This window comes from Oncorhynchus mykiss, chromosome 28 (genome assembly GCF_013265735.2).
Source record: "Oncorhynchus mykiss isolate Arlee chromosome 28, USDA_OmykA_1.1, whole genome shotgun sequence".
In the NCBI taxonomy this organism is placed as follows: domain Eukaryota; kingdom Metazoa; phylum Chordata; class Actinopteri; order Salmoniformes; family Salmonidae; genus Oncorhynchus; species Oncorhynchus mykiss.
In genome coordinates this window covers 10,150,280-10,175,285 of record NC_048592.1, presented here as the reverse complement: position 1 = coordinate 10,175,285, position 25,006 = coordinate 10,150,280, and the positions used below count along the sequence as shown (strand labels likewise).

General features: G+C 43.3%; 2 protein-coding genes across 2 annotated transcripts in view; one reads left to right on the top strand and one right to left on the bottom strand.

Annotated features, from left to right (window-relative positions):
• Positions 1-442: 442 nt before the first annotated feature.
• Positions 443-22,310, top strand: mmp14b (matrix metallopeptidase 14b (membrane-inserted)). The gene is made up of 10 exons (XM_021589022.2): positions 443-1,027; positions 14,022-14,170; positions 14,354-14,476; positions 14,914-15,221; positions 15,636-15,797; positions 15,971-16,137; positions 18,127-18,265; positions 18,820-18,970; positions 20,299-20,414; positions 20,606-22,310. The coding sequence occupies exons 1-10, from the start codon at positions 929-931 to the stop codon at positions 20,983-20,985; spliced, it is 1,794 nt and encodes a 597-aa protein (XP_021444697.1). The 5' UTR covers positions 443-928; the 3' UTR covers positions 20,986-22,310.
• acin1a (apoptotic chromatin condensation inducer 1a) overlaps positions 18,001-25,006 on the bottom strand; it is a 46,240-nt gene continuing 39,234 nt past the window's right edge. The window contains exon 18 of the transcript XR_005040185.1: positions 18,001-18,017. The gene's annotated coding sequence lies outside the window, so the exon portion shown is untranslated. The remainder of the gene's footprint in view (positions 18,018-25,006) is intronic.

Below are 25,006 nucleotides of genomic sequence, written 5' to 3'. Positions count from 1 at the left end.
ACCATTGCGTATGACTGCCTGATGAGAACTGTGTCATTTATCTGGGAGCAACAATCTTCTATCACAGAACATTTGAGCATGTCCCCAGACCATGCTACCGACGAACATTTCAGAAAGAATGTGAGTCGTAGTCAATGATATACCTATTTGCATAATACCTGAAATACATAAACATTTATCTCATGTATTGATACTTTTATGGAATGACCTGATGTGTGACTGTAGACAGTGTTGGTGATATGCTTATTAACTCGTAATAACTCCTTTATCATTTGATTACTCAGAGGTAGGCTTACAGAGGCTGACTGAGCACCATTTTCCCTAGCAGAAGACAGCCATACATCTCTGCCAAGGTCATGAGCTAAAAAGTTGACCATACCCCTTCATGCAAAAGCAGAAGGGAAGGGCCAATGTTGAAGGGGGAGGTTTTACTATTTTCTAGCAAAGGCCTCGCGGGACTGTCAAACTAGCAGTTGCTGTGTGGCAGAGAGAGAGGGGGTGAAGAAAGAAGAATCAAAACATCCCGACCATCCCGACACGAGAAACATTTAGGGGAAGCTGCAAATAAATATATAGGCCTAAAACGCTGAGACGGCGACAAAGGGAAACAAGGTTGTCGTTTATAATTATTGTGGAATGTGAGCTGTTAAAACGTTGCCAAATTATTGATGCAACTTCTCGCAGCTCTTTAATCAAGTTACTCCTCAGTTTATGTTTACAAATACATCTGGTTTTGATTTTTAGAACAAGTAAAGAATGCCCGGCTTTCATCAACGCAAATTGCTGTTTAAACAATTATATTTTTGATCCATAATTTTGAATTTGGAAGCGTTCTTCCAACCGGTGTAGCTACTTCAAGAATCAAGGAAAAGTGATACAGGGAAAACAGAAGCTATTTGGTCGTTTTTGCCGGTGTCGTGGTCGAGGAATGGCACTCCGTGTAGAGGCATATGCCCAATTGCTGTTGCTCGTGTTGGCATTGGACCTGAGCGTGCAAGGAGCGGCGCCACAGTATCAAAAACCAGAGGTGAGTGAGTCATAGCCTGCTCTTGGGAGGTCACTCGAAAGTAAATAACAGGGATTGATAGTTTGTTGCTAGATTCCTCAGAGTTAACGGCTACCCTGGAGCGATGGGGGTTATGTGCCTTGCTCAAGGGCACAGCGACATATTTTACACCGTGTCGGCTCCCGGAATCGAACCCGTAGCATTTCAGATTACTGGCACAACGCTAGGCTAACCACGTGGCAATAACTATGTAAAAATATATATATATGCATTGTGATGTTTTAACCTGATATATAGCAATGGGCCCTACTGTTAACCTCAAAAGCGCAAATAACTTATTCTTATCTTAAAAGAGACAAATTGGTAATGATTGCAGAGAGAGACACGGTCTGTCAAGCAGTAAGACTTTTCATTTGAGTAAGTAAATGGTTTAAATTACGCAAAATAAGCATATATTTTAAACTGTTTACACATTTATAGTCCAAATTGATGATTCAAAATAGACGTTTTGAACAGATATTTTGATCAATTTCACCCATAGCCAATTTGTATAAACATTTGTGTATTATTCATTTAAAGTGTTGTGTTTCTGTCATACCCAGAGCTTAGAAATTGGAAATTGAGCTAATCTGATATTTTAAAAATATTTTTAATTATTTCACTTTTATAGCCTAATGGTATGACCTAAGATGTCAAACCTATTTGAGCGATATGCCATCAGACTTTTGGGACTCTATAGTCTATCAACTCAGTTCCAACTGCATCTGAAACATCAGACTCTCCACTTGATATAGAGACATTGACTGGAAGCTAAATATGTATTTACATTTAAGAGTTATTTTTGATATATAGTGGCTGCCATGTTCCCCAGGGGCCAAATCTGGGGTGGCTCCATGCCTATATCTTTTTGGGGTACATACATCGACCTTTGTGCCAAATCTTGTGCTTTTATCACAACTTTTTTCAATTGAGTTCACATTTTCATATTAGCCAGCTTAGCCACACACCACTAGTATACACAATAGATCATTTTGAATTCCTCCATATTAACACAGAAATCATGGTAAATTGGGGTTTTTGGTTGGTAACAAGTTTTTGAATTTGCTACATTTCTGACCTCATGGGTTCAGAAATGTACCCTTGTTGGCGCTTTTAGGGTTAAAAAGTTGTACCCCAAAAAAGCAAGGAAATAATTTCCCAGGTCTGGGATGTCAGACTGTCAGTAGAACTGGGGGGATGTGGGATGGATCTGACCTCAGCTAAAGGACGCAGACCACAATGAGGATGGCTCACATGACAACATTTAGAAATGCTGAGGAGGCAAAATAAAATAAAAAGAGAAGAAGGCAAATGGGGAGAAATACCATGGTCTCTGTATTGTGGTCAGGTACAGAGGCACTTTCTGAAAGGATAGGGGATTTAGAGTTGCGGGTAGGACCCAACTTCAAAGACATGCAGAAATATAATTGTTGACATCTGTCCTGAGTTAGGGTTGAACTGGGGGAAGGGAGTTTTACAGAGAGAAGGGCTGTGTCTGAAGAGATGATAGTCTGATGGTCAGCAGTGGAGGAGGACTCACCAGCGGTCAGTATCCCTAGCCAGAGAGATATGAAGTTCCTTTGTTTCGACTACAGGAATTCACCATCATGTTAAACCCCAACGCACCCCATACTCCTACTGACAGATATCTATCATTTATGAAAACAGTCAGCTAAATCATGTCACATGAAGCTCTGACAACATCACTGTAGATGTCAAATGTCCTTTTGATGTTTTTAATCTGACTGCTGGCGCCTGAACTGTAATCTGAGCATACTGTAAGGGGCCTGAATTGCATTTCCAGCTGCGCAAATGGAAAGAATAATGTATCTACACCAGGGATGGGAAATTGACTTTTTCCAAATAAAAAAAACTGAAACTCAGTCGGGAATAGCAGAATACACAAGGTGCAATTTTGAAATGTGATTGTGCATCAGCTGTTTTTCTCTTGTTATATCAGTCAATGACAGTCACTCAATTAGCCCATGTCAGCTGAAATTTTTCAGAATGGTGAATTAGTCTAGCGGCAAGTGCTTTTAAATAAAACTATACTAAATATATATTCACGTCACCAAATAATTGATTAAAACACTGTTTTGATTAAAACATTGATTAAAACATTGTTTTGCAATGAAGGTCTAGTAGCCTCAGCAGCACTCTGTAGGGTAGCACCATGGTGTAGTCGGAAGACAGCTAGCTTCTGTCCTCCTCTGGGTACGTTGACTTCAATACAAAGCCTAGGAGGCTCATGGTTCTCACCCCCTTCCATAGACTTACACAGTAATTATGACAACGTCCAGAGGATGTCCTCCAACCTATCAGAGATTTTGCAGCATGAACTGATATGTTGTCCACCAAATAAAAGGGTAAGAGAATGAATCTAGTACTGAAAGCATAAGCTACAGCTAGCTAGCACTGAAGTGTATAAAATGTGGTGAGTAGCTGACTCAAAGAGAGAAAGACAATAGTTGAATAGTTCTGAATAAATTAATTTATTCCAAAATTTCTGGAGAAGCAGGAGAGAGAGAGAGAGCTATCTATATTTCGTAGTGTATATTTTTCTCACTGTCAGTTACTTAGCTAGCATCGAATGAAGCTAGCTAGTTTTGCCTACTCAAACACCTGGCTCAAATAGAGAGGGATGCTATGTTAGCTAGCTGACTATGGCTATCCAACACTGGAACTCTTCCAAGGCAAGGTAAGCTTTTGGTTTTGGTGCTCATTATATATGAAGGTATGGCTTGGAAACACTTTTTTGAGTGGTCACAGACAGCTGATGTGTTGTGCAATGAAGTCCACAAGAAAAGGGGAAAAGCGAGAGGAGGAGAGCGCGTAGATATATGCTAGAAGGAATTACACATACAACAAGCTGTTTGAATGTGGCTGCTATGAAAGTGAACTGTATGTGAACAGGGGTGTATTCATTGTGCCGATTCTGTTGAAAAACGTTTCTTAAACGGATGCAAAAGGAAAGAAACGGGGATTAACATACCTAAACCAGAACTAAATTTTGCTTAGGGCCCCAAAAAAGGCTAGGGCCGACTCAGACTGCGTGTGGGGGTATGGATGTGGGTATGCAGACCCGTAAGTCACTGCAGTCCCTCATGATGAGTTTAGATTTTTTGTGGCACCCACCTCCATCAAAGTTGCCACTCCCTGACCTAGATTAGACTGTCAATTTAGCAGAAAGTAGGCTGTTAGGTCTCTCAGAGGGAATTGAAGCGCTGATAATTGTTACATCTGCTCCTGCCACACCCTCTACTGCTCATCCTGTGTCTACTTGACCCGCCGCAACTCCCCCAGTGCTCTCCCACTCTCCCTATCTCTCTCTGTGTGTGTGATTGTGTGGGCGGAGACAGGTGTGCTGCAGTCAGAGCAGATCCCCACCAGCTGCAACCTGTTCCATAATTAAGACCTCTACAAATACTAAGTCCTGCCACTTCCACACTGCCAGATCGCAATCTCTGCTCAGTCCGTCTACGTTTCTAGCCATTTGTTACTATTTAGATCCTGTTTTCCTTTCCTGACACGGTTTTCCTCTCCGCTACAGTTTTGCCCGCTCTGACTCTGGTCCCTGTCTCCAGTCCCACGTCTCCTCATCCTGCTACTCCGCTCTTGACTCCCCCACTCTACTGCTCCCTTGGATTCCACTCCGGACCTGTCGCAACCACTCTCACTCCAGCCTCCGTACCTGGTTTCCAGCAACCCGCCCGAGCTTCCCCTGGCCTGCACTCCATCTTCCCCCTGTGTTTCAATAAATAGCTTCGTTACTTCATTCCTGTCTTCTTGTCTGAGTCTGCTTTTGGGTTTCCCTGTTCCACTCCACGTAACAATCATGTCAGTCAACAAGTTTGCCATTTAGACAGATAAATCCGTTTTTTACTTTAGAAGCAAGTGAAGAATGCGCAGCTTTCATCAATGAAAATGGCTCTTTAAACAATGATATATATTTATAAACTGGGCCTTTACTACCCGGGCCTTTCTTTACTTTGCGGGTGTCATGGTCGAGGAATGGCACTCCGGATAGAGGGAATACCCGACTGCTGTTGCTCATGCTGGCATGGGACCTGAGCGTGCAAGGCGCCTTGCACAACTCTTGGGAGGTCACTTCGAAGAGAAATAACAGGGATTGTTGGCTTATTGCCAGATTCATCAGAGTTAACGGCTACTCTGGAGCGATTGGGGTTATGTGCCTTGCTCAAGGGCATATCGACATATTTTTCACCTCCTGGAATTGAACTTGCAACCTTTCAGATTACTAGCACAACGCTCTAATCGATAAGCTACCTGCTGCCCATTTGAACACAGCAATCCATTTTTGAATAGTTAGAGGGGCAATATCCTCTGAAACTATGCATTGTGATGCTCTTACCTGATATAAAGCAATAGGCCCTACTGTTAACCTTAAAAGTGCAAAGCTTTAAAGTGCCAAATTGTTAATGATTGCAAAGAGACTGTCTGTCGTCCATTAACACTTATTTTTGTAACAGTCAAATGGTTTACATTCTGCAAAATAAGCATATACACTATACAGTACCAGTCAAGTTTGGACACACCTACTAATTTAAGGATTTTTCATAATTTTTACTATTTTCTACATTGTAGAATAATAGCGAAGACATCAAAACTATGAAATAACACATGGAATCATGTAGTAGTAATTGTAGGCTCTTCAAAGTGGCCACCATTTGCCTTGATGACATCTTTGCACACTCTTGGCATTCTCTCAACCAGCTTCATGATGAATGCTTTTCCAACAGTCTTGAAGGAGTTCCCACATATGCTGACCACATGTTGGCTGATTTTCCTTCACTCTGCAGTTCAACTCATCCCAAACCATCTTAATTGGTTTGAGATCGGGTGATTGTGGATGCCATGTCATCTGATGCAGCACTCCATCACTCTCCTTCTTGGTCAAATAGCCCTTACAAAGCCTGGCGGTGTGATGTGGGTCATTGTCCTGTTGAAAAACAAATGATAGTCCCACTAAGCACATACCAGATGGGATGGCGTGTCGCTGCAGAATGCTGTGGTAGCCATGCTGGTTAAGTGTGCCTTGAATTCTAAATAAATCACAGACAGTGTCGCCAGCAAAGCACCCCCACACTATCACACCTCCTCCTCCATGCTTCGTGGTGGGAACCACACATGCAGAGATCATCTGTTCACCTACTCTGCGTCTCACATGAAGCATGGTTGGAACCAAAAATCTCAAATTTGTACTCTTCAGACCAAAGGACAGATTTCCACTGGTCTAATGTCCATTGCTCATATTTCTTGGCCCAAGCATGTCTCTTCTTCTTATTGGTGTCCTTTAGTAGTGGTTTCTTTGCAGCAATTTGACCATGAAGGCCGGATTCACAGTCTCCTCTGAACAATTAATGTTGAGATGTGTCTGTTCCTTGAACTCTGTGAAGCATTTATTTGGGCTGCAATTTCTGAGGCTGGTAACTAATGAACTTATCCTCTGCAGCAGAGGTAACTCTGGGTCTTCCTTTCCTTTGGCGGTCCTCATAAGAGCCAGTTTCATCACAGCACTTGATGGTTTTTGCGACTGCACTTGAAGATACTTTGAAAGTTCTTGAAATGTTCTGCATTGACTGACCTTCATGTCTTAAAGTAACGATGGACTGTCGTTTCTCTTTGCCTATTTGAGTTGTTCTTGCCATAATATGGACTTGGTATTTTACTAAATAGTGCTATCACCTGTATACCACGCCTACTTTGTCACAAAAGTGAATGGCCTTACTGAAGAGCTCAGTGACTTTCAATGTGGCACCGCCATAGGATGCCACCTTTCCAACAAGTCAGTTCTTAACATTTCTGGCCTGCTAGAGCTGCCCCGGTCAACTGCAAGTGCTCTTAATGTGAAGGGGAAAAGTCTAGAAGCAACAACGTCTCAGCCGCGAAGTGGTAGGCCACACAAGCTCACAGAACGGGACTGCTTCTGGAATCAATGTCAGCACAAGAACTGTTCGTCAGGAGCTTCATGAAATCACCATGCACAATGCCAAGCGTCAGCTGGAGTGGTGTAAAGCTCACTGCCATTTGACTCTGGAGCCGTGGAAACGGGTTCTCAGGAGTGATGAATCACACTTCACCATCTGGCAGTACAACGGATGAATATGGGTTTGGTGGATGCCAGGAAAACACTACCTGCCCGAATGCATAGTGCCAACTGTAAAGTTTGGTGGATGAGGAATATTGGTCTGGGGCTGTTTTTCAAGGTTCGGGCTATTAGCCAATTCCAACAGGGCTAAGTCCCTTATTTCCAGTGAAGGGAAATCTTACCGCTACAGCATTCTAGATGATTCTGTGCTTCCAACTTTGTGGCAACAGTTTGGGGAAGTTTTCAGTATGACAACTTTGTGGCAACAGTTTTCCTTTTTCAGTATGACAATTCCCCCGTGCAAAAAGTGAGGTCCATACAGAAATTGTTTGTTGAGATTGTTGTGGAAGAACTTGACTGGCCTGTACAGAGCCCTGACCTCAACGCTATTGAACACCTTTGGGATGAATTTGAACGTTGACTGCCTACAGTGCGTTCGGAAATATTCAGACCCCTTCCCCTTTCCACATTTTGTTACGTTACACCCTTATTCTAAAATTGATTCAATAAAATAAAAATCCTCATCAATCTACACACAATCCCCATAATGTCAAAATAAAAAACTGTTTTTTTTAAAGATATTTTATATTTAAAAACCCCAGAAATACCTTATTTACCTAAGTATTCAGACTCTTTGCCATGAAACTCGAAATTGAGCTCAGGTGCATCCTGTTTCCATTGATCATCTTTGAGATGTTTCTACAACTTGATTGGAGTCCACCTGTGGTAAATTCAAATGATTGGACATGATTTGGAAAGGCACACACCTGTCTATAAGGTCCCACAGTTGACAGTGCATGTCAGAGCCAAAACCAAGCCATGAGGTTGAAGGAATTATCTGTAGAGCTCCGAGACCGGATTGTGTCGAGACACAGATGTGATGACGGGTACCAAAACATTTCTGCAGCATTGAAGGTCCTCAAGAACAAAGTGGTCTCCATCATTCTTAAATGGAAGAAGTTTGGAACCACCAAGACTCATCCTAGAGCTGGCCACACATTTATAGTCAAAATGTATGTTTCAAAATAGATGTTTTTGTATGTTTGGACAGATATTTTTTTTATAGATTTCACCCATAGCGACTTTATTAGAAACATGTGTGTGTTATTAATTTAAAGTGTTTCTGTGATACACAGAGGCTGAAAAATTGGCAATTGAGCTAGTCTGGTATATAGCCTACCGGTATGACCTAAGATGTCCACGGATATGGGCCATATGTTATTTGGGCGCCAGTGCCATCAGACTTTTGGAACGCTATAGTCTAACAACGCTGTTCCAATTGACAGCTTTTCACTGTTTCTGTTCTACATTTGGGGTAACTCACCAACAAACCAAATATAATACTACTGGTAATTTGAGTGACGTTTGGCCATAATCTTTGCACCAGTACGCTCACTAGTATTGAGAGAGAGAGATAATACCCTAAAATAACAGTAAATCCAGATCTGCAGGTCTGTGTAATAGCCAATTAGCTGGTAAAAGACCATAGTGCCAGACAGAGCATGGAAGGTAGGTGTGTCATATTTTGTGGCCTCAGGGAAAGCGAGAAAGTGGGCAGAGGATTTCCTCTTTGCTTGACAACACCTTGTATTGGTCTCACTGTGGCAATACGCCTACAGCCTGACAATACACAAAGCGAATGACACAGGAAGGTGGAGGAAGGCGGAGGGTCAGCCAGTATAAAGAGGGAACCAGTCTGATGGAAATGTGAATGAGTGGGAAATGACGGAAGGCAACAGGAAGGAGAGAGATAATTAGAGGGAAGGAGGTCATACCCACAAGAAGGAAGAGAAAATAAGTAATTGTGATAATGCAATTTGGGAACACAACAGTTTAGGTTTATGAATGGTGCAATTAGGCTATACCCAGTGGGACAGGATGTTAATCATAGGTCACAAATGCATAGTACACTTCCGCAAGCAGGACTGCTGGGTACAAACATGGCCACCAGCCTACATCCCAGGGACCAGGACAGTTTCCTGACCATATGACCTGAACAGGAAATACTCAGGATCTTAGTTATAACCTTTGATAGGTCATCTATTCATAAAAAAAACCTCTGGACCCAATTGTTGATAATGATACGATAATGAAGGAGATTAAACTTTGACCATCTCCTCCATTTTCTTGTTTTTGCTTTTGAGCAGAGCATTCTCTGTTTTGACGAAGTACAGAGATGCAAACAGATTGGCTAATGCTGAAAGGACTTTGGCGTCATTGGGATGTTTTTCAGATTTGACTTCATCTGTTGCTCAATCTTGTTGACGTTGGCTGGCTAGAGGACTGTTTTCTTAGACAGCCAATGGCAATTCCATACACACTTAGGTAGAGAATAGTCAGAGGTCAGGGAAGCTTATCAATAACATCCACATAATGTTGCAACACCACCCAGACACACACATTTATGATTAATGACTCTGATGATGTGTGTGTGTGTGTGTGTGTGTGTGTGTGTTCTGATTTGTAATAGTGTGTTCAGTCACTCCTAAACCAAGTGTCTTGTATGGGCCAGATCATTGTATATTGTGTATTTAGCTATGCGCTATGAACCTTCTTTCTCATGATCAGCTGTTATGTTTGTGTGTTGGGGCACACTAAATTGATCAGTAATCTGGGGCACACTAAATTGATCAGTAATCTGGAGCACACTAAATTGATCAGTATTCTGGGGCACACTAAATTGATCAGTAATCTGGAGCACACTAAATTGATCAGTAATCTGGAGCACACTAAATTGATCAGTATTCTGGGGCACACTAAATTGATCAGTAATCTGGAGCACACTAAATTGATCAGTATTCTGGAGCACACTAAATTGATCAGTATTCTGGGGCACACTAAATTGATCAGTAATCTGGAGCACACTAAATTGATCAGTATTCTGGGGCACACTAAATTGATCAGTAATCTGGAGCACACTACATTGATCAGTAATCTGGAGCACACTAAATTGATCAGTATTCTGGGGCACACTAAATTGATCAGTAATCTGGAGCACACTAAATTGATCAGTATTCTGGGGCACACTAAATTGATCAGTAATCTGGAGCACACTACATTGATCAGTAATCTGGAGCACTGAGACATATTTCCTGTAAAGCGCCTTCACTGTCGACCAGAGTTTTATTTCCATTGGCACAGAGCAAACGGAGCAACTGACTTAGTTTTTTTGTTTTTTCTTCTCCTTTGAAATGTAATTCAGTCATCTTTCTCTATTTCTATGCAGGGGCGCGAGTGCACGCACATGCACGCACACACATCCTTCGAACTCTCATTTTTAAGGCCAGGGAACATCCTTACCTCTAAAATGTGTAGGCCTATTAGTTTGTTACTTTGTTTGTGTAAAAGTCTACATACTAGGTCTGACTCACTCAACTAAAGTAAATAAAGGGACCACTCTTTAGGCTTCGGTGATCAAAACTGCTACAGTCAGAAGTAGTGAAAAACACTTGAAAGATGTTTTTTTTTATGGACCCACCAATGGGACCATATATGGGAGGAGTGGGACTCACTAGGCTTATGGTTGAAAGAAGTGTTCAGTGTTACTGAATGGCTCTTTTGCACGTACATCCATTTTAAATGCAGCCTAACGACATACACTATGGAAGACCCAGATGAAAGACGAACAAAAAAAAAGCCTGAGAAAGAGCTGCTGTGGCCTTATACCATGCATAGAATTGAAAGTTGTCCTGAAACAAACTCTTCCTCCAGACATGTCCTCCCACCTCCATTATATTTAAACCATCATAACCCATTAATTACACACTTCGCCACGGCCCTCTCTTTCATGATGCTCATCGACCTCTCTCCCCCTCACTCCTTCATACGGATTTACAAAACTGTCACTGTCATTTACAAAACTCACACAATACACTGAGTTTCCCCCACCCACACACACAGTATAATGAAACTGCTGACATATAACTGGAGTACATTTTGATACAAAGAAAATGCTGAAATGACATAATTACGAGTTAATTAAAAGTGTTGTTTTTTGTTCATATATTCAATATGTTCCTGGAACATGTACAATAACCTACCAGGCAGTAACTGTACACTAACGATGTACTGACTGTGCACTGGGTGTGGTTGTTCACAATTATTTACCCTCAGGCCTCTGGGTTTTCCGTAAGATAAAAGAGTGGGAGGAGGAGTGTGGAGAGAAGACGACAGAGAGACGGGAATGGGGGGAGGGGTTTTGACTTTGGTTTGTATGGGATCCCAGAGAAGTTCTCAGTAAAATAACTGACTGACTGTGCTGTTTCACAATACACTGACACTGTTAAGGCAACAAAAGAGCTGAATAGTTGCAGGTCAAACATGCAGCCAAACAATCCATATTTTAAAGTTGTGAAAAACACTCCCTGGGTGTGTGCTCACTTCTTCCTAGCTTATTGACAAGGTTCAAGTCAGGGTGTGTTCAGTAGAGAATATCAGATAGGTGGGTCTCAGGTTTACCTACCTTATTTCCAACTCCTGTTTTTTTTTTTTGGGGGGGGGGGGTTAGAAAGGGCAGAGCTGAAAATGTATGAGAGAGGTTTGGAACCCAGCCACTGGATCTGCCACAGATAAAGAGAGGGAGGCACCAGAGTTTGATGAGCTTCCAGGGAAATGCAAGGTCAAATATATACTGTAATCATCCGACCCCTTCTCTAGTGTAGCCCCAGACACTTCACAAAGAGAAGCCTGGAAAAAAGAGGCCAGTCTAGATCTATAGTGATGCAGGTTCAAATTTTACCTACAGAATGTTTTTAGTTTCACTGTCACAAGTTTTGTCTACCAAGATTTGGGCTTTTCCCTACAAGGGCTTGAGTGAAATCTGAGCTGTCTTTGTATGGTGCCATTTTGTCCTGGTTTGGTTTCAGTGTGTCAGCTTCAGTCAAATTGGCCTTGGTTTCATCCATCTGGACACAGCCACTGAAGAGTACTGTTTATGTTTGAATACTTTTATAGTTACTCATTGGAATGGCCATCGCCTGTCTGTGGACCTTGTGCTTCTCACGCAAGCCAAAACATATGAAAACATAAATTGGAAGATTCAGTTGAAGTCGGAAGTTTACATACACTTAGGTTGGAGTCATTAAAACTCGTCTAACAACCACTCCACAAATTTCTTGTTAACAAACTGAAGTTTTGGCAAGTCGGTTAGGACATCTACTTTGTGCATGACACAACAAAACAAAGGAGATGATCGTGGACTTCGGTAAACAGCAGAGGGAGCACCTCCCTATCCACATCGACGGGACAGTAGTGGAGAAGGTGGAAAGTTTGAAGTTCCTCGGCGTACACATCACGGACAAACTGAAATGGTCCACCCACACAGACAGCGTGGTGAAGAAGGTGCAGCAGCGCTTCAACCTCAAGAGGCTGAAGAAATTTGGCTTGTCATTAAAAACACTCACAAACTTTTACAGATGCACAATCGGGAGCATCCTGTTGGGCTGTATCACCGCTTGATCCGCCCACAACCGTAAGGCTCTCCAGAGGGTAGTGAGGTCTGCACAACGCATCACCGGGGGCAAACTACCTGCCCTCCAGGACACCTACACCACCCGATGTCACAGGAAGGCCAAAAAGATTGTCAAGGACTGACATTGGAGTCTATTGGAGGTGTACCTGTGGATGTATTTCAAGGCCTAACTTCAAACTCAGTGCCTCTTTGCTTGACATTATGGGAAAATCAAAGGAAATCAGCCAAGTACTCAGAACAAAAATGGTAGACCTCCACAAGTCTGGTTCAACCTTGGGAGCAATTTCCAAATGCCTGAAGGTACCACGTTCATCTGTACAAACAATAATACGCAAGAATAAACACCGTGGGACCACGCAGCCATCATATCGCTCAGGAAGGAGACGTGTTCTGTCTCCTAGAGATGAACGTACTTTGGTGCGAGAAGTGCAAATCAATCCCAGAACAACAGCAAAAGACCTTGTGAAGATGCTGGAGGAAGCAGGTTCAAAAGTATCTATATCCACAGTAAAACGAGTCCTTTATCGGCATAACCTGAAAGGCTGCTCAGCAAGGAAGAAGCCACTGCTCCAAAACCGCCAGAAAAAAGCCAGACTATGGTTTGCAACTGCACATGTGGACAAAGATTGTACTTTTTGGAGAAATGTCCTCTGGTCTGATGAAACAAAAATAGAACTGTTTGGCCATAATGACCATCTTTATGTTTGGAGGAAAAAGGGGGAAGCTGACGAACACCATCCCAACCGTGAAGCACGGGGGTGGCAGCATCATGTTGTGGGGGTGCCAATTGTGCGTCGCCCCGCGGACCTCCCGGTCGGTTACAGCAGAGCCTGGGCGCGAACCCAGGGTCTCTAGTGGCACAGCTGGCGCTGCAGTACAGCGCCCTGAACCACTGTGCCACCCGGGAGGCCCAGATACAGTATTTCTTTTTTTTTTCTTCTTTTGAATTTATTTATTTTTAATTTACTTTTTCTCCCCAATTTCGTGGTATCCAATTGTTGTAGTAGCTTAACACAGTGCGCATCCAACCCGGAAGCCAGCCGCACCAATGTGTCGGAGGAAACACCGTGCACCTTGGTTAGCGCACACTGCGCCCGGCCCGCCACAGGAGTCGCTGGTGCGCGATGAGACAAGGACATCCCTACCGACCAAGCCCTCCCTAACCCGGACGACACTAGGCCAATTGTGCGTCGCCCTACGGACCTCCCGGTCGCGGCTGGTTACGACAGAGCCTGGGCGCGAACCCGGGGACTCTGATGGCACAGCTGGCGCTGCAGTACAGCGCCCACCACCTGGGAGGCCCTGGATACATTATTTCTGACTTATCTGTGGTGTATTCATTCTTCAACCATTCAGGACATTTTAACATTACAGCCTCTTCCTGTTCCATGTTTTAGGTGTGGCTGCAGCAGTATGGCTACCTGCCCCCAGGTGACCTGCGGACACACGCTGCCCGTTCCCCTCACTCCATCACCACGGCCATCGCAGCCATGCAGAGGTTCTACGGCCTGACCATCACCGGCTCCATTGACCCCAAAACTGTAGAGTGAGTGCCTCTCACGCTAAACAACTGTTGCAAGTTCAGGACCATACTATCCTGTTTGTAGGACCAGGAGCTTATAACTTGGCCGTTAAAAACAAATGGCCTTACTTGTGTGAAATCACTGATTCAGGGTTATTGTAAACAAATGCCGGTTTGTGTGACTAGTCCCTGACTTGTGTTTGCCAGGGCAATGAAGCGGCCACGCTGTGGAGTTCCAGACAAGTTCGGGACTGAGCTGAAGAGTAACCTGAGAAAGAAGCGCTACGCTATCCAGGGCCTGAAATGGGATAAGACTGATCTCACCTTCTGGTAAGTTATCCCTCCAACTGATCTCACCTTCTGGTAAGTTATCCCTCCAACTGATCTCACCTTCTGGTCAGTTATCCGTCCAACTGATCTCACCTTCTGGTAAGTTATCCGTCCAACTGATCTCACCTTCTGGTCAGTTATCCGTCCAACTGATCTCACCTTCTGGTCACTTATCCGTCCAACTGATCTCACCTTCTGGTAAGTTATCCGTCCAACTGTAGGGTAACAATGAAAAGAAGAGCCACAACGCATATGGTGAAGTCATGTAAAGTCATACTAATCTTAGCCAGATTTTCTGAAATTTCCCAGTGATTTATTATGTGGTAAAATGAATCACTGTTTTCCCCGTCTCTTCTCTTTACTCACTTCATTTCTATATTTTTCTGTCACAAACTGTGCTCTTCTCTCTCTAACGGGGCTCCCTCTCTCCCTCTTAGTATACAGAACTACACCCCTAAGGTGGGGGAGTATGAGACCCATGACGCTATCAGGAAAGCCTTCAAGGTGTGGGAGAGTGTGACCCCTCTACGCTTCCGGGAGATCCCCTACAGTCACATACGGGACAAGGTGGAGGACTTTGCCGACATCATGCTCTTCTTCGGTGAGGGTTTCCATGGCGACTCCAGTCCCTTTGACGGCGAGGGGGGTTTCTTGGCACATGCCTACTTCCCCGGTAACGGCATAGGGGGAGACACACACTTTGACTCTGCAGAGCCTTGGACGGTCGGCAACAGTGATCTGTCAGGTGAGTGACCTTGAGTGTTTGGAAGAGGGAGAGGAATGTTTTGATGGGAAATTCACTGGCGGGATGTCAGATTCAATCTGTTGGGAGTTGCCATGCTCCCTGGGCGGTTGTGAGCGGCAGGCCACAAAAACACATCATCAGCAGGCCCCGACGTGTGTGTTTTGAACTTATCCCCAGGGCGTGTTTGTGTGGGGAAAATGCATAATATACAGTTTTTTCTTCTTTTGGTTTTGATGGTGAGATAGAGGCCTGCTATTTACCACAGGGATATCTTGTCAATGCTTTAGAAGTTCCCAGCCAGTTCAATTTGAATAGTACTTTTGCTATACATGCACACATACCATTGTTATAACAAGCTTGAATTTAATGGGACAATTTAATGTGATGGTGATGACATAGTTCTGTTGGTCTTAGGTAATGACGTGTTCCTGGTGTCGGTACATGAGTTGGGTCATGCCCTGGGTCTGGAGCACTCCAACGACCCCTCTGCCATCATGGCTCCATTCTACCAGTGGATGGAGACAGAGAACTTCCAGCTGCCTGAAGATGACCTCAGGGGAATACAGCAAATCTATGGTGAGCACAGGCTAAGAGAAAATTCATTATAATTACTGTTAGTTGTTATACTGTATCTAGGCTATAACTAGGGCGCAAAGTTCATTTGAGTCAGATCACGAAAAAAAATGAAGGGCCTAGGTATTGATAGTAGTAGAGGATTACATGTATTACTCTCTCCCTCTACCGTGCAGGGGGTAGATCAGGTGGTGGCCCCCGCCCTCCCCCACCTAGCCCACGCTCCCCTCACCACCCACCCAAACCCACTCACACCCCATACAACCCTCGCTTTGGCCCCGACATCTGTGAGGGACACTTTGACACCATCGCCATCCTCCGAGGAGAAATATTTGTCTTCAAGGTACTTCATTACAGATATGTATAGCTGAAATGAGCTTTGTCGTTGTATGTATATTTATAAACTGGGTGGTTCGGGCCCTGAATGATGATTGGCTGACAGCTGGGGTATATCAGACTGTATACCACGGGTATGACAAAACATTCATTTTTACTGTTCTAATTACATTGGTAAGCAGTTTATAATTACAATAAGGCACCTCAGAGGTTTATGGTACATGGCCAATATACCATGGCTAAGGGCTGTGTCCAGGCAACCCTTAGCTGTGGTATATTGTTCATATACCACACCCCCTCTGGCCTTATTGCCTAAATATACAGTACCAGTCAAAAGTTTGGACACACCTACTCATTCCAGGGTTTTTCTTGATTTTTTCTATTTTATACATTGTATAATAATAGTGAAGACATCAAAACTATGAAATAACATCATGTAGTAACCAAAAAAGTGTTTAACAAATATTCATATATTTTATATTTGAGATTCTTCAAATAGCCACCCTTTGCCTTGGTAGCTTTGCACACTCTTGACATTCTCTCAACCAGCGTCATGAGGTAGTCACCTGGAATGCATTTCAATTAACTGATGTGACTTGTTAAAATGTAATTTGTGGAATTTCTTTCCTTCTGAATGCGTTTGACCCAATCAGTTGTGTTGTGACAAGGTAGGGGTGGTATACAGAAGATAGTCCAATTTGTTAAAAGACCAAGTCCATATTATGACAAGAACAGCTCAAATAAGCAAAGAGAAACGACAGTCCATCATTACTTTAAGACATGAAGGTCAGTCAATGCAGAACATTTCAAGAACTTTCAAAGTTTCTTCAAGTGCAGTCGCAAAAACCATTAAGAGCTATGATGAAACTGGCTCTCATGAGGACCGCCACAAGAAATTAAGACCCAGAGTTACCTCTGCCGCAGGGGATAAGTTCATTAGAGTTACCAACCTCAGAAATTGTAGCCCAAATAAATGCTTCACAGAGTTCAAGTAATAGACACATCTCAACATCAACTGTTCAGAGGGGACTGCATGAATCAGGCCTTCATGGTCGATTTGCTGCAAAGAAACCACTACTAAAGGACACCAATAAGAAGACGAGACTTGTTTGGGCCAAGAAACACGAGCAATGGACATTAGACCAGTGGAAATCTTTCCTTTGGTCTGAAGAGTTCAAATTTGAGATTTTTGGTTCCAACCACTGTATCTTTGTGAGATGCAGAGTAGGTGAATGGATGATCTCCACATGTGTGGTTCCCACCATGAAGCATGGAGGTGGTGGTGTGTTGGTGCTTTGCTGATGACTCTGTCTGTGATTTATTTAGAAATCAAGGCACACTTAACCAGCATGGCTACCACAGCATTCTGCAGAGATACGCCATCCCATCTAGTTCGCGTTTAGTGGGACTATCATTTGTTTTTCGACAGGTCAATGACCCAACACACATCCAGGCTGTGTAAGGGCTATTTGACCAAGAAGGAGAGAGATGGAGTGCTGCATCAGATGACCTGGCCTCCACAAACACCCGACCTCAACCCAATTGAGATGGTTTGGGGTGCGTGGGAACCCAGAGTGAAAGAAAAGCAGTCAACAAGTGCTCAGCATATGTGGGAACTCCTTCAAGACTGTTGGAAAAGCATTCCAGTTTAAGCTAGTTGAGAGAATGCCAAGAGTGTGCAAAGCTGTCATCAAGGCAAATGGTGGCATCTTTGAAGAATATAAAATATATTTTGATTTGTTTAACACTTTTTTTGGTTACTACATGATTCCATATGTGTTATTTCATAGTTTTGATGTCTCACTATTATTCTACAATGTAGAAAATAGTACAAATGAAGAAAACCCCTTTCCAAACTTTTGACTGGCACTGTATATATATATATATATATATATATATATATATATATATATATATATATATATATATATATATATATATATATATATATATATTTAGTTTGTACAGGTATTATCCATGTCTCTCTCTCCTCTAGGATAAGTGGTTCTGGAGAGTCCGTAACAACGCAGTTCTGGACGGATACCCAATGCCAATAGGCCATTTCTGGAGAGGCCTGCCATCAAACATCAATGCTGCTTATGAAAGGGATGATGGGAACTTTGTATTTTTCAAGGGTAAATCTGTCCTTACTCTTTACTCTATTACCACCCCTGCATAATACTATTCTATAGACCTTTATTTGAACATTTATTTAACTAGGCATGTCAGTTAAGAACAAATTCTTATTTACAATGACGGCCTTCCAAAAGGCAAAAGGCCTCCTGCGGGGACGGGGGCTGGGATTTAAAACATCTATATATATTGTACAAAACCCACATCATGAGAGGAGAGACACCACAACACTACATAAAGAGAGACCTAAAGGCATCAAAATACCATGGCAGCGAGACATGACAACACAGCATGATAGCAACACTACATGACAAGAGCACGGTAGCAACACAACATGGCAGCAGCACAGCATGGTAGAAGCACAAAGCATGGTACAAACATTTTTTGGGCACAGACAACAGCACAAAGGCAAGAAGGTAGAGACAACAATAGATCACGTGAAGCAGCCACATCTGTCAGTAAGAGTATCCATGAAGAAGATATATAGACATATAGAAGACATTGTAATTCTTACTGAGGAAAACCACTCATTCAGATTATATCTCTCTCTGTGTAGGAGACAGGCACTGGGTTTTCAAGGAATCTATTCTGGAGGATGGTTATCCCAAGTCTCTAAAGGAGATGGGCAGTGGTCTACCCAAAGACAAAATAGATGCCGCCCTCTTCTACACCCCCACCGGCAAGACATACTTCTTCAGGGGAAACAAGTAAGTCTCTTTACATCTGAATGTGTGTTTGAATACATCAACATGACTTGACTGAGTGGAGTGGAAATGTAGAAACACTAAACCAAAGAATGTTGAAAACGTAACATTATGACATTAACTATTGTTCCCTGAAGGAGGGAAACGAGATATAACATACTATGGGTAGTCGCACTCTCGCAAATTTGGTTGAAGAATCTACAATCATGTACAATGAGTTATAGCCTGTACCCCGACATCATTGTTCGCATTACCCAGGGCGACACTGCGCTTGAGCGCCATTAGTCAGAGGAGGCAGCGAGTCTCCCATAAAGCGTCATCTGAGGCCTCATGGACTTGGAGAAATATATATATATATATCTCCACCAATCTTGACAACCTTGTGTCTGAATGTGGAGGGACCTGTTTTATTGAACTCACATGTGGAATACCCAAAAACAATGGGGTTGAAAAAATGTGTTTAGGTGCAAACATTTGCCTGAAGCCCGGTCCACTCTGGGTTCGAGGCTTCGTCCATCCGTGACGTACCCAAATTGGCAGTGCCACTTAGTGGTACTGTTGTGACCACAGGTTTTTGGGGAGGCTGGTAAGTGAGGACGATCTCGTGCCATCCCCAAGCTAGTTGCATGGGGGCTGTCACCTTCCAGCAGGACCATCTCTTACCTCGCCTCTGGAAGTGGGGTGACGCTTGTGTCAGGCAGACAGACTGGCATTGTGCCTGGGAACCAGAACGGTCTGACCTGGTGCTGGGCTCGGCCCCCGGCACAGCCTGCTTAGCTGAAGGAGCTCCGCCTGCCAGCCTTCCGGAAGGTTCCCCCTCCGGCATCCCGAATGAACCTCCAAGGGAGAAAAACGTGCAACGCCTCTTCCTGCTTCTTTTTGGCCTCGAACCGGGTCTGCATATCCTCTAGGGCCAAACTGAACAACCCTGTAGGAGAAGCTCATTGAGATGCTTGCTAATTCCCCAAATAAGTACTGCCACTTTTGCTCGTAAGAGGTCGCTGACATTTGAGTTAAAGATGTCAAAACCAGCGATGAGAATCACAGAAATGCTACAATTATACTATTCATTGCACATTGGTTATCCTGCTGAACTTAGTTCATTAAGAGGCTTCGCTAAAAAGAACCAGAACATAATTCTGTCTCCGGGAGGCTTTGTCTTTCACTGGCCCACCAAGCTTACATCTCATAACTCAGACCACACCAGCTGAGCAGCCACATCTTTGGATGAACAATAGACTTGTAGGTGTGTGTCAGCACAGACCAGAGGTTTGGAGATATGCAGATGCACTCATGTTAAACTGAAACATGTCTGTCTCTCCCCATGTTAGGTACTATCGTTACAATGAGGACTCACGCTCTGTGGACCCTGAATACCCCAAACCAATCAATGTGTGGCAGGGCGTCCCAGACAATATTAAAGCTGGCTTCATGAGCAGAGACCAAGGTAACCGTCCCATGTGTTTTTGTGTCTGTGCATGGGTGCATGCAAGCGTGCAGCGTGAGTCTTTTTTTATGTCCTAATCTAAAGAAAACAAATGTTTTTTTTTGTGTGTGTGTTTTCTCAATGGATAAAGTTATCCCAACTTTGTATTTCTTATTTTACATCTTTATCTCCCTACTGTTTTTGGCTCTCAGGACACACCTACTTCTACAAAGCCAATAAGTATTGGAAGTTCAACAACCAGAAGCTTCGTGTAGAGCCTGGATTCCCCAAGTCTGCTCTTAAAGACTGGATGGGTTGTCCAGAGGAGGACCCCAAGACCGACGGAGGAAGGGGGGGTGGAGGACATGACCGGGAAGACAGAGAGGAGGATAGAGATGAGACAGAAGTAATCATCATCGAGGTGGAGGAGGAAGGAGGATCTGGCGGAGGGGCGGGTGCGGCGGCAGTGGTGGTTCCCCTCATGCTGTTGGTGTGTGTGATCCTCACTCTGGGGGCACTGCTGTTCTTCCGCAGGTATGGCACCCCACGCCGTCTCCTGTACTGCCAACGCTCCCTACTGGACAAGGTGTAGAGGGGAGGAGAGGGAGAGGAGAGAAAGGGAGGAGAGAGAGGAGGTTGATGAGTTGAGAGGGGCTGTAGGGGAGAGAAGAGAGCAAATAGAGAGTAATACTAGTGGAGATAAAAAGAGAAGTCTGTGGACCTTGAATGAGGGTTAGCCAGAGCCAAGATATACTTGTTAGCTATGGCTAAAATATTCCTACCACTACCAACTTAAACATGGAGGAGATTCCTTTTTCTCTTCCACTCCCACTCTTTTCTGCCATTTCTGTCCCCTCTTCTCTTCCCTCCTTTCTCTCTCGTTCTTTCTGTGGTTGTTGACTCCAGCTCTTCGCTGTTTGTTTAGCCTTTTTAAATGTCCTTTTTTTTAGTGGGTGTCGTCAGTGTTTGTGTCCTTGCGAATTTCAGCTTTGAACATGACTATGTCCAGTGCCTCCATCTGCCCATATTTAGTGTCGACTGTGTCAAAGAATGCAATCGGCATCATTTCATGTCGTGTGGATGTTCTGCTCCATGATAGTACATGACGCTAGATTCTGTCAAAGCCTTTTACCCATTAAGCGTTGTCTCCTATATCTCAGTTCTATCACATGAACTATGAACTGTCTAAAGAGAGGGGGTATATATCAGATAAGTCTATTCACTAAACACTCAATGAAACACGAAAAGTGCTGCAGTCAATGCGCGCCCCCAGTCCATCCTTACCACAATTTCATATCTGGATATTTCAGAGAGCCAGTATTGAACATAAAAAAATGCCAAATTATACACCTAGTGTCCCTTTGAAGCATATATAACACTCATTTGAAAGCTGAGCAATTTGTCTGTGTCATTAATATTCCTTTATGTCATGCAGTGTTTTAGTGATTATTATTATTATGATTATTATTATCCAGGATGTTGTCATTATTATTATGTCTATTACTATTGTTATTGTTGTTCTCCATGTATAGAATGTGTTTGTGTACATTGTCATTAAATGTCCTGCTGGACAGGGAACTACATTTTGAAAGTGGCCTTAATTTTATATTCATTTTGGGGGAAAGTGAATGGGATGGGGATATTATTTTTGAAACTTGATTGTTTTTCCGTCTCAATGCAATAAATTGAAGATATGGAAATGACTCCTTTTTGTCAATGCACTTGTTTACAGTTCTCAATTCATGGTGCTGTTTTTTTTTATTTTTCAGGGATGAGAGGGTTTACTAGTAGTAAAAACAATAATAATTATATTAATTTTTATGATAATAATGATAACTATCGGAACTATTTGAATGAGATTGTGCCTGTCTTTTTCACTTTTACACTTTTCTTTCAAATAAAATGTTTTGAAAAGTTTGAGCTATATCTGTTATTTATTTTGGTTTTCAGAGCTAAGTGGTCAGTCACGTGCACGCACAGTCACACACTCAGAGGCACTTTAACAAACGACATTGTAAAAACAAAAGCAAGTAAAATCCTAACTGAAGCTCAATATCACCTTGGTATTGCATTCACCAATTACCTCTTAACAAACTGTCCACATAGCACTTCCTTATCCACCTTATTATCAGACCGCAACTGGTCCCATACTCACTCTTCCTTTACCTCCAGGGTTCTTGCTCCCCAAAAGTTCCATTGGTGCTTGGAAACTGGCAGGCCTGAAACTGGGTTGGAAAATAAAGGCTGTGTCCAAGGATTAAGTGAAACCAGGAATGAAGAGGATTGTGTAAACCCTTTGGCATTCACAGCAGAAAAACATGTTGGCTATTGTGTGTGTGTGTGTGTGTGTGTGTGTGTGTGTGTGTGTGTGTGTGTGTGTGTGTGTGTGTGTGTGTGTGTGTGTGTGTGTGTGTGTGTGTGTGTGTGCGTGCGTGCGTGCGTGCGTGCGTGCGCTATATGTGTGTTATATGAGCCAATGAAGCAGGTTCAAATCAACAGGCTAAGGCGTTTCCTGTCAGCTAATGGGCCTTTGACAAACAGCTGAGGTGCATGGGAGAGGGCAGAAAGACAGAGGAGATGACTAGTTAACATAAGATATTCTTATGATTAAAGAATGGCGCAATTACATTGATGATGTACTGTATTTTCCTATTGTGTTAAAACGATTTAGGCTGACCAGCCTTTCCATCTGCTACAGTATGTTGTGGAGTTGAGTTTGGACTGGGGAGAGAGTCACGAGGCTCACTCCGGTTGGGAGGGGGGAGGGAGGGTTAAGTTACGACATCTGGAATTCCGACTGCATCTGAACTGCCAGACACTCAGCAGGACAACAGGATGGGGGATTGGAGGGGGTATTTCCATTGTGTGTGTTCAGTTTATGCCTGTGTCTTGCTATACTAACTGCAGAATTAGCTGAGAGAAGAGAATGTGCACATTCACACACAAACACACACACACACACACACACACACACACAAGTCTGACAAGTTAGCAAGACATGGAGGATATAAAACACTTAAAACACAGTATGTGTTTTGTCCTTCATGCCTTGTTAACTTGTCAGACATGTGTGTGCAGGCATTTGTGCACGTGTGTTTGTGTGTGTATGCGTGCACATTCTCTTCTCCCAGCTAATTCTGCAGAATGAAAAACAACCTCAGCATATTCCTCCCCACAACTCCCTCTCTCTCTCTCTCTCTTCTTCCTCTTCCTCTCTCTCTCTCTCTCTTTCTCTGTGTAACTGGAGACAGTTTCTTTCCTTTCTGCTAAACGACTCACTTTATTCACAAGTCTTCGCAAAGACCACTTCGCTCAATGCCATCCTCCTCTCCCAGACCCTCGTTCATCATCCATCTCTCATCTCTCTCTTCACCTAAACAGATGAAAACATGCTCTTCCTCCTCTAATGGAGCCTACATTTCTTGCAGTCCCTTTATTTTGCTTCCTCTCTATTTTCCCAGTCCTTCGATCTCGATCTCTCCAGGAGAGACTTCCTGTGGCTGTTTTTAGTTGCCGTGCAACTGACCTGCTAATTAATGGACCTTGGATGATGAGGAAGTCACACTCTGTCTGCTCACAGTGTGACATCACAGTCTGGCCGGACTAAACATGAATAGGGCACAGAGTTTTTTCGCTGACCACAAGACTTGACCAGGAAAAACTCAGGCTCAAGTTGTAGACTATAGCTAGGAACTGAAGTTGTTTTGGTCAAGCCAATTGGTCAGGAAAACTCAAGGCCCTCATGAACCCATTACCCGCAGCAATACTCTACAGGTGGACCGCGGTCCGGATCCAGACCCGTGTCAATATGGACCGTCAGTCTGGCTTCGATCCATGGTACGATATGAACGCACGTAGACAATGGCAAAATGTGTAGAATTGCAGGAGATTAGCTTTTAAAACTGCAACATTGTCTCTCCGCCAACCAACGGGGGGGGGGGGGGGGGGGGGGGGGGTGAACAGTTTGAACAGATGTCAATTCAACGTCTATTCCACGTTGGTTCAATGTAATTGAATTGATTCAACCAGTGTGTGCCCAGTGGGCAGTTTGGGTTGTGATGTGGGGCTTTGTTACTACGCTAATAAATGACAATGTCCATTCTGACCTTTGCCACCTAGGATATGTGTGTGACCAAACCTTCTCAAATAGTACTCGAGTACCCCTGCATTACTGTAAACTGTCCTGAGATATAACTAATAGAATTGAATGTACTGCCCTACCAAAGCAAAAAGGCAGTAACTGCTCATAGCGTGGAACTGAGAAAAAAAATGCTTTTATTTACCTTGGTATCACAGTAACTTAATGCAGTTACTGCTAACATGACCCCCCATTGTCTTCAAAAGACAATACAACAGGGGCAGGATACTTGTCCAGATGAATAAGAATGTATTTAATGTTGCAAAAATGACAAACTCATTTTTGACCAAATGAGCAGTTACTGCCTTTTTGCTTGGTAGGTGCAGTGTACTTGTACAGTGTATCCCAAACCTCTCCTCCAGTACCCCCAACTATTTGACTTATTCAATGTATTCCAGTACTTGCACATGGTAAAATCCCTTGGTAGTGAGTAAGTATATAGGCTACATATGGCTTCAATTTCAAATAGCCAAGT